The sequence below is a fragment of the Nestor notabilis genome, unplaced genomic scaffold (genome assembly GCF_000696875.1).
Source record: "Nestor notabilis isolate BGI_N333 unplaced genomic scaffold, ASM69687v1 scaffold9258, whole genome shotgun sequence".
NCBI lineage: Eukaryota > Metazoa > Chordata > Aves > Psittaciformes > Psittacidae > Nestor > Nestor notabilis.
In genome coordinates, this window is record NW_009941491.1 from 16,438 (window position 1) to 26,452 (window position 10,015).

Below are 10,015 nucleotides of genomic sequence, written 5' to 3' on the forward strand. Positions count from 1 at the left end.
TGAAGCTGAGCCAAGGAAGAGGTGGGGGTGGGAGGGGTGGGGAAGGTGGTGTAAGATTTAAGGTTTATTTCTCATTACCCCTCTCTGATTTGATTGGTAAAAAACTAATTTCCCCAAGTTGAGTCTGTTGCCCCTGACAGTAATAGATGAGTGATCTCTCCCTGCCCTTAGTTCAGGAGCCTTTTGTTATATTTTCTCTCCCTTGTCCAGCTGAGGAGGGCAGTGATAGAGCAGCTCTGGTGGGCACCTGATGTCCAGCCAAGGTCAGCCCACCACAGGTTTCAAACTCCTCCTGTTCATTGTTTCCCTTTCCCAGGGGCTCTTCCATGCCCATGTGCTTTGCACCTACAGCCAGTTTCTTTGCTGATGCTGTTTGTGAGGACTGCACTTTTCCACCTTCTGGCAGCAAGATGTGGTGTCATCTAACTCTTCTAGGAATTGGTTAATCCCTTGTCCCAAAAAGATTTAACAACTGACTGTAATTTGGGATGTGGGAAGGACATCCTGCAACTTCCGTCAGTAATGCTGGATGCTATATAGAGACAGTACACCAGAACAACTGTACACTAAAAGCATAACCACCTCAAGTGGAGTTCAGAAGCTGTGTATGGCCAGGACCCCCAGTTCATTATACCACAACTGTAAACGTGTCCATCCCTAACAGGCAGGACGGATACTCTGGTGAACATGAGAAGGACAGAAGTTGGCAGTAATCTATTTACATTATTATCTAACAATCAGAAGCAAACCCTTTGAAACTACATGCTTCTCTACACATAAGCTTCTATTGCTGATTAGATTTGAAACCAGAAAATTATTTCAAATCTTAGAATTTTCCAGAAAGCAGAAGTGTGGCACCAGTCTGTCTAGAAACTTGTCCATAAACACTGCTGTAAACTCAGTGCAGTTTAGGTTAGATGAATATAAAACAATGTGTTCAGTTAGTTGGATTCTGGACGTATACATATAGAATTTGGCTTAAATATATTTTCCAAACAGTCACAAGAGAAGCTGTAAACTGATGATGAAAGCAGTGTGCATATCAAATTTTAAGTTAAAGCAGTGTGATTTTTATATACAAACCCATCTTGCTATAGAACAAAAAACATTAAGGAACAACTGAGATGGTCTTTGTCTCTTTGCGCCTAATGTTTTTGCATAGGGAGAAGAAAAGAGGACTACCTTCTACGCATTGATTTTACAGGCAAGAAACACACCCTGAAGTTGTTTTATCCTATCTTTCTTTCTTCCCTTTCTCTGGGGAGCTTTTGTACTACCTGTGATGATTAGTGATGTTTCACAGACATCGGGGTTAAGCAGCACTCAGGCAAGCTCCAAGTGAGCTCTAGCATCTTGCTGTCCAAACAGCAAAACCCTTAGCTATGGAGCTAAAGGGGAAAAAAAGCCTTCCGACTTGGCAGTAGGCTTAATGTTTGTTTATCCCTTAATCCTAAAGCAGGCTTGCAGCAATTAGAAACGAGAATCTCACAAACCATTCAAAAAATACTGCTACTTTATTTTATATATACCTTACTTTATTATATATATACCCTAATTTATTATATATATACCCTACTTTATTATATATATACCCTACTCCTCTGTGATTCAGTGACCTACAGAAAATGGCCTGCATGTTTTTGTAAAAATTAGCATAAGCAAAAAAGTTACCTTTTTTTTGGGTACAGATAATGGGTAGTTTACCAGCTCTACCTCTGTCTTTACCGTTTTATCTACCAGCCACATTAAAACACGTAAGTGACCAGTGTTCTTGGTCACCTGACTTCACGTTTGTGGCATTATTTCAAGCAATATGCACAGGTCCTGTGGCTAACTGAGTTCTCATCTAGGAAAAGTCTACTTGGGAGGGTATCATGGTCCCTACACTAGGTTATTGAAAATACATTTAAACTCTTTAAAGCTTATTCATGATTATAACAGACTGGTCTTCTCTAGAGTCCACCCAGATAGCCAGTGCCTCTACTGCTTGGTTCCCCAAAACCTGTGGCTGACAACTGAGAACCATTTAGGCCCACTGCTCATTTCATAAGCACATATGGTACATGTCTGTTCATTGCCACTTTTATGTGCTGGTTCATATTTGACTTAGGGTTATGTGGTGAAAGTACAGGAGGCTGCTGAAGAGAGCAAGCACACTACTACTGAATGCTGCACAAAACCACTTCTGAGACTGAATTTTCCTTTCAGATCACTTAAAAAGCAAGCCAATATTCCCAGCCATCAGCAAGGACATGGTATGTAACCCATTCTTTACATGGATTCCAGTGCATTTTTGCTGGGGGTGTGGAAAGGGGAATGGCAAATGCTTTCCAACCTTCCACGGGAGAATTGTTACTCCAACTTCTTTCCTGGCTTGTGTACATTGAAAAGGAGGCAATCTTAGTCCTCCCTCCAGCTACTTCAAGCCCTGCTTACTGACAGCATCTGTGGATGTCCTAAGCTGTACACAGGCACTACTACAACATCCACACTTGGGTACTGTTAGTTTCATTCCTTTTTGCTGTGCTAGTGGAGGTTGCTAAGTGATTTAAAACCAAGTTAACAAAACTGAGTTTTGCTATATAATATAGAAGTTAACACTATAGTGTGGGCCAGTTCTAGATAAAGTATCTGCATCGGCCTTCCCTGATCCAGACACACTTCCCAAGGAGGTTGAGACTCTTTGGGAAACTAGAGTATTTCTATTCTGTATGCACTTGCTTGCTGCCTTTAGTTCTAGGTATAATATCCACCCTGCATTGCAAAAATTCTTTCCATTGCTGAGAAATATACTCTGCTTAGGACTTTCTATCCCAAAAGCATTTGATGAGTTTTTCCTCCCCTTCCTCCTTCTCCCCTTTCATTTACTGCTTTTCCCTTCTGACATCAATACAGTAGAAGGAAACAAAAATCTCCCACAATGAGGCCTTGTTGTCTAAACTTCATTGCTCTGGTTTTCAATAATGAGTGATGCATTTACACATCCCTTCAAGCATATAACTGAATGGGATGATGGTCATTTTGTGGGAAGAATATTCTTCCCAAAAGCTTTTAAGTGACAATGTACAATGGTGATGGCTTGTATAAGATGCTACATGGAGGGATTCTGTTAAATTAAAAAGTATTTGCTGTCCTCACGCCAGCATTAAGAGGCATTACTTGCTACCAGCATCCTCCTCCTGCTCATGGAAGGCCAAGTATGGGGGAAAAGGTAGTAACTCATGCAGAAGAAATTGAGGAAGCAAAGAGTTTACAAACGAACCTTGTGACCAAACCAGAGCAGAGGTGGTGTGAAACAACTATTATGAGATTGTTAGAGACTTCTTTAATTTACAAGAACACGAAAAAGCAGGTAAGTAAGTATAAAAAGCAAAGATGGCTTGAAATACTTCACCATTTACTTAGTTTCTAATACTAAAAGCAAACCTACATCTTTAAATTTAAAATCAATGTTTTCTAATTCTTCCACTTCAAACATTTTGAGCTTTTTCGGGCGGTAAGTTGATACATATCTGTTAAGTTTTTTCTGACAAGTACTTTCTGTTTGTCACTGCTATTGGTGATGCTGTGATTTTGCCCAAACTTTAAAATCAGCCACAATATTTGGGTAAACACAAGGAATGGAAATTTAAATATCTGAAAGATAAATGTAATTTAAAACTATTTGTGCTAAACATCTGATGTTATGGTGTCAACAAGAACCATCGTAACAGTTAACAAACAATGAAAGCAAAGAGAAAAGTAAACAAGATCTTAAATGACCTGCTGTACTTTTAGTTGTGTCTTTTTTAATAACCTACGATGTTCTGTAGTCACAAAGACAAACATTATATAGTTTACTGTTTATAATGTCCCCTTTTAACAGTGCATGCTAGGCAGAAGAGGGTAGAAAGCACAGTACTAGGAATTATTCCTTACAGATGCAGCTAAAATCTCTTAACAGAATTTGGATACTCACTGTCTAAAATCCCCTTTTCTTTGCATCACATCCTACCTTTTTTAGTGAGGCAAAATGTGAATGAAATTAGAATGCCAGGACTTCAGAATCATAATCTCTTTTGCTTTCAAAAATCAGATATTGTCCCAAACCCATTAAATTGTCTTTAAAAATGACAAGATTCCTATTTAAGTTGCAAGGTATACGTGTTTCCCACTTGGTGTTGGAGGCGGGAATTTGCAGACTCACCCTAGTAGTCACAGTTGTTACAAGTTAAGGTTTTAAAATAACCACATGACTTGGAGAACATCACCAAAAACTTTAGGTACAGTGAGACTGTGTCAGTGATGAGATCCAAGAGTACTGTAATATCCTTGTACTTCCTGTTTAGGAGATAGTCTCTAAAAACTGGCTAGTTCTCTCATATGGTATTTGCAATGGGAATATCATAGCGGTTTCTAGTGTAATACTTTTTCATTTCATAGAGTCATAGAATAGTTAGGGTTGGAAAGGACCTTAAGATCATCTCATTTCAACCCCCTGCTATGAGCAGGTACACCACACACTAAACTATGGCGTCGAAGGCTCTGTCCAGCCTGGCCTTGAACATCGCCAGGGTTGGAGCATTCACAACTTCCTTGGGCAACCTATTCCATGTGCCTCAGCACCCTCACTGTGAAGAACTTCTTCCTTAGATTTAACTTAAATTTCCCCTGTTTAAGTTTAAAGCCATTACCCCTTGTCCTAGCACTAGAGTCCCTAACGAAGTGTCCCTCCCCAGCATCCTTGTAGGCCCCCTTTAGATACTGGAAGGCTGCTTTGAGGTCTCCACGCAGCTTCTCTTCTCCAGGCTGAACAGCCCCAACTTTCTCAGCCTGTCTTCATACGGGAGGTGCTCCAGTCCTCTTATCATCCTCGTGGCCTCTTCTGGACTTGCTCCAACAGCTCCATGTCCTTTTTCTGTTGAGGACACCAGAACTGGACACAATACTCCAAGTGAGGTCTCACAAGAGCAGAGTAGAGGGGCAGGATCACCTCCTTGGACCTGCTGGTCACGCTTCTTTTGATACAGCCCAGGATACGGTTGGTTTCTGGGCTGCAAGCGCACACTTCCCAGAAATCACTTTGTATGATGGCAACAAGTATAAGATGATTTTAGTTCAAGTGTGTTCTTGTGCTTTAAAGAAGCAGTGTGCTTTGTCTTTATTATTATTATATTAGGGTTTACCTCTTTTTAATTGCTGGCTCAAAGCCCAGCTTTTATCCTCTCTGAAGTAGATGTTTGCAGATGTTAGATGGTCACTGGGGGTTTGATTCCACAAGGATTTACACTTAGGATTTTTAAGCAGATTGTGCTGAAGGTCACAAAAATTCTTCAACTGGGTTGTCATTTCATTCCATTTCAGTAAATGCTTTTTTAAAAGCAGAGGCAGATGGTTGCAGTCTTAGTTAGTAGGGGTTTTTTAACTACAGTACACAAAAAACTACTTTAGGGCTGTTCTCTGCCACGCTCAGTGATAAAGACCTTCCTTGCTTTGAAGAGGTTTTTGTCTCAGAGAAAGAGACAGGCAGACAGATGGCATAATGCAAGGAAAATCCAGAGTGGGAATAAATTAATAAATGGATTCATCAGTCAGCTGCATGAGTTGTTATGTACCTTTTTGTGTAACTTAGGAATTTACAGTTCTGGCAATTTAGTTTTTCATAAGCCAATTTCACATTGCAGGGTTAACCTGAGGCTCCAGGAGCCCCGAAAGAGTCCCCCTTTTAAAAGTTCATGGCTGTTAGGACAGCAGTCTGAACTCCAAGTATCACATCTGCCCTCACAAGGGGAGAAGCGCTGGCCTGCTCTGTTGAGACAACTGGATGACTGAACTGTACTCTGGTAATCCAAACTGTTAAACCTATTTGGAATAACTGATTAAGATGACACACCAGCATTATCAGTTTCATGACACAAATTAAATAGCTAGGCCAAGATTTTCACACTTACCTAGTAGGGGTTTGGTGCTGCCCTTAAGGTACATAAAGGAGGTTCACTGTTGAGGTTGTAGGATGTGCTCGCACCTCTTTGCGACCCATCTTCTGACCAGCCAGCCCATTGGGTGATGCCTGTTAGACTTCAGAGAAAGGGTAGATCCCAAATCACTAGTCATTTTTAGTGTGACATTAGTCTTTTATTCTACAACTGTTAAAAACATGCTCTACAACTTACTGCATAGATATCTGACTACAGAACTAATGCTTATTATTTTCACTTTTTTCACATAGGTTCAGGATGTTATGTCAACTGCTAATACTTGTCTTTGGAATATCACTAACTAGAGACATATGCATTTAGAAGCTGTTATTCAGAAGCCCAAGCCTCCATATATTATTATTGCAACCTCACAGATACTCCAATTGTGCCAAAGGATACAGTGAAGCTTTTGCTAACTTTCAACTACATCACACAAGTGACTGCAACTTCGTTTTCACTGCTGGAGCACTTGTTGCTGTTGGAAACTGGAGCACAGTATGTCTATCCTGCTACCATAGGAAAAGGAGCTTTCAGGAAGCTGCCAAATCTTCGTATCTTAGACTTGCGATACAACAGAATTCTTCAACTGGATCTTGATGCTTTTGTGGGCTTGCCAAGCCTGGCTGTACTCCATCTGTTTCAGAACAACCTTGGAGATTCCATCCTGGAGGAACATTACTTTCAAGATTTGAGCTCATTAGAAGAATTGGATCTTTCAGGGAACCAAATCACAAAACTTCAGCCTCATCCCTTGTTTTACAATCTAACAGCCTTGAAAACTGTGAACCTGAAATTCAACATGATATCCAACCTGTGTGAGAGCAACCTAACCAGCTTCCGAGGAAAACACTTCTTATTTTTTAGCCTCAATTGGAATTACATGTACAAGACAGATGAAACAACGTGGGCCAAATGCCCAAATCCTTTCAGAAATACTATGTTTAACTCACTAGACCTTGGTCTCAACGGCTGGAGCACAGAGAAAGTCCAAGCTTTCTCTTCAGCCATTAAAGGAACACAAACAGGTTCTTTAATATTTAGCTTTCATATAATGGGTTCTGGATTTGGGTTTAACAACTTAAAAAATCCAGATAAGAATACGTTTGCAGGACTACCAAGAAGTGATCTTCGTTTGCTTGATATTTCAAATGGTTATATTTTCTCTCTCAATTCTTTAATCTTTCAAAGCCTTTGTAGTCTGGAATTGCTGAACCTTTTCAAAAACAAGATAAATCAAATCCAAAGGCAAGCATTTTTTGGCTTGGAAACCCTAAAAACTCTCAATCTCTCAAGTAATCTTTTAGGTGAGTTGTACGATTATACTTTTACAGGTCTACACAGTGTCGTGTATGTTGATCTACAGCAAAATCATATCAGGATGATTGGTGAGAAATCATTCAGTAACTTCGTAAGTCTGAAAATAATTGATCTCCGAGACAACGCCATTAAAAAGCTCCCTTCCTTTCCACATCTGACCTCTGCCTTTTTAGGTGATAATAAGCTAATGTCCATAGCTGGCAAAAAACTATCATGAACATACCTTGAATTAGAAAGAAATAGGTTGGCAAACCTGGGTGACTTGTATATCCTTTTCAAAGTTCCAGATGTGCAGTATATCTTCTTAAAACAGAATCACTTCTCCTACTGTGTGAAAAGTGATAATGTTATAGAAAACAAACAGTTAATCTATATGGATCTAGATGAAAATATGTTACAGCTTGTGTGGGAGAGAGATTTATGTTTGGATGTGTTCAAGGGACTGCCCAAACTTCAGGTTCTACATCTGAATAACAACTACCTTAGTGCTCTTCCACAGGAGATTTTTAGAGGTTTAACATCCCTAAAAAGACTTAATCTAGCTTCCAACCTATTGTCCCATCTTTCTCCTGGGCTTTTCCCACAAAGCCTAACAAACTTAAATTTATCTGGAAACCAGCTTTTTTCCCCTGAGCCTGAAGTCTTTATGACTTTGAGTATTCTGGATATAACACATAATAACTTTAAAGAGCCGACTAGTGTGGCTAAATGAAACCAACGTAACCCTAGCTGGCTCAGAGTCTGACAGGTACTGTGTATATCCACCTGCATTTGCAGGGGTACCACTGTCATCTTTGACATATGGTGGTTGCAGTGAAGATGAACTCCAGCAGAAACTCAGGTTCTCAGTATTTGTCTTCACCTCCACCATTCTTCTAATGTTTCTGATGGCAGTAATTATTTTTACTCGCTGTTTTGTCTGGTATAAAACTATCACCAAAAAAGTGATAGACAGGCATCCAAAAGTAGCAGATAAAAGTGAATACGAATACAATGCATAGTTGTGCTACAGCAAAAAAGACTTTGATTGGGTCCAGAATGCTTTGCTGAAGCACCTGGATTTGCAGTATTTTGATAAAAACAGATTTACCTTGTGCTTTGAGGAAAGAGATTTCTTGCCTGGGGAAGAACATATCAACAATATTTGGGATGCCATTTGGAACAGCAGGAAAACAATTTGCATTGTGACCAGGCAGTTTCTCAAAGATGGGCGGTGTGTGGAAGCCTTTAATTTTGCCCAGAGCAGGTACTTTTGTGATCTGAAAGATGTCCTCATTATGGTAGTGGTTGGGTCCCTTTCTCAGTATCAACTGATGAAACACAAACCAATTCAAAACTTCTTACAAAGGAATCATTATCCGCAGTGGCCTGAAGATTATCAAGATGTAGACTGGTTTTTAAATAACGTTTCTTGCCAAATTCTGAATGAAAAGAAAGTGCGAAGGAAAGCCAAGGGTATAGAGCTGCAGACTGTTGCAACACTCTCACATTGATAGTGTGTGGGCCACTGGCTTTCTAAATAGCCCATTTCAAGCTGTGCCATGGTAGGAATAAACACAAGTTGGCTTCAACTTTCCTTGGAAAAGCAGGTAGAAAGAACTGTTTCAGTATAAATCCTGCTAAACATGGACACTGCTTGAATTAAGCCAGCAAATATGTGAAGGTCCAGCTATTTTATAGGCTACGATCCACATTTTCAGAAGAATCAAATGAATCACAGGTGCTTCACATTTCGGATGCTCAGCTTCAGACACTAAAGACTTCAGAGTAAAAGTCCTGATTTTTGGAGTACTAATTACTGACAGGTCTGTTTCAGTTAGAGAAGGTTGTTGTTTTAAATAGAGCCCATGGTAATGTGCAGGAGTGACCAAGTACACTTTCATGTATGGCCTAGCCTGACCATCAGTTCACGGATTACCTACTCCTGTGCTTTCTGAACTCAGTAACTTCTCATGCTCTGTTTCAAAGTAGAACCAGTGCTTTGCACCTTTATGCTTTAAATAGGTGTAACACAGACTTCATTTCTTTTTCTGCTCAATTAGCCTCAGCTTCTCAACTGGAACATACAAACTCTGAACTTCATTCATCCCCTTCACCTCCACAACTTCTCTGCTTGGTGGTAAAACGAGGGTCATCGGTCCAATTCATCTGCTGCTAATCCAGCCTGGTGCTTTTTCAGTTGTGCTGCCTCCTGCCCTGCAGAAAGGAACAAGTATCCTCAAACTGCTGAAGCAAGGCTGGGCTTGAAAAGCAAACAAGAAACTACCTCAACAGCCATGTGGGCTGTACACCAGTGACATGGCCAATGTGACTGCCCGACAGTGACTGACCAACAGCTTTCACATCCTGGGAGTGGAAAGTACAGACAACCGGTGTGTAATTTGTGTTGTTCATCCTGTGTCCTGATGAATTCTAAGGTGTTTTTCTGCTTCTGATGAAAATTGCCAACCTCATGAAGTTTAACCAAGCCAAGTGCAAGGTCCAACACCTGGGTCAGGGCAACCCCAGGCACAGCTACAGGCTGGGTGGAGAAGAGATTCAAAGCAGCCCTGCGGAGGAGTTCGGGGTGTTGGCTGAGGAGAAGCTTAACATGAGCCGGCTTCAGTGTGCGCTTGAGCCCAGAAACCAACCGTATCCTGGGCTGTATCAAAAGAAGCGTGACCAGCAGGTCCAAGGAGGGGATCCTGCCCCTCTATTCTGCTCTTGTGAGACCTCACTTGGAGTATTGTGTCCAGTTCTGG

At 40.7% G+C, this 10,015-nt stretch overlaps 1 protein-coding gene across 1 annotated transcript; it reads left to right on the plus strand.

Moving 5' to 3' along the window:
- The first annotated feature begins 6,215 nt into the window (after positions 1–6,215).
- TLR5 (toll-like receptor 5) lies at positions 6,216–8,767 on the plus strand. The gene is given in 3 exon segments (XM_010020910.1): positions 6,216–6,274; positions 6,276–7,952; positions 7,954–8,767. Coding segments are annotated over 3 exon segments (2,550 nt in total).
- Positions 8,768–10,015: the final 1,248 nt, after the last annotated feature.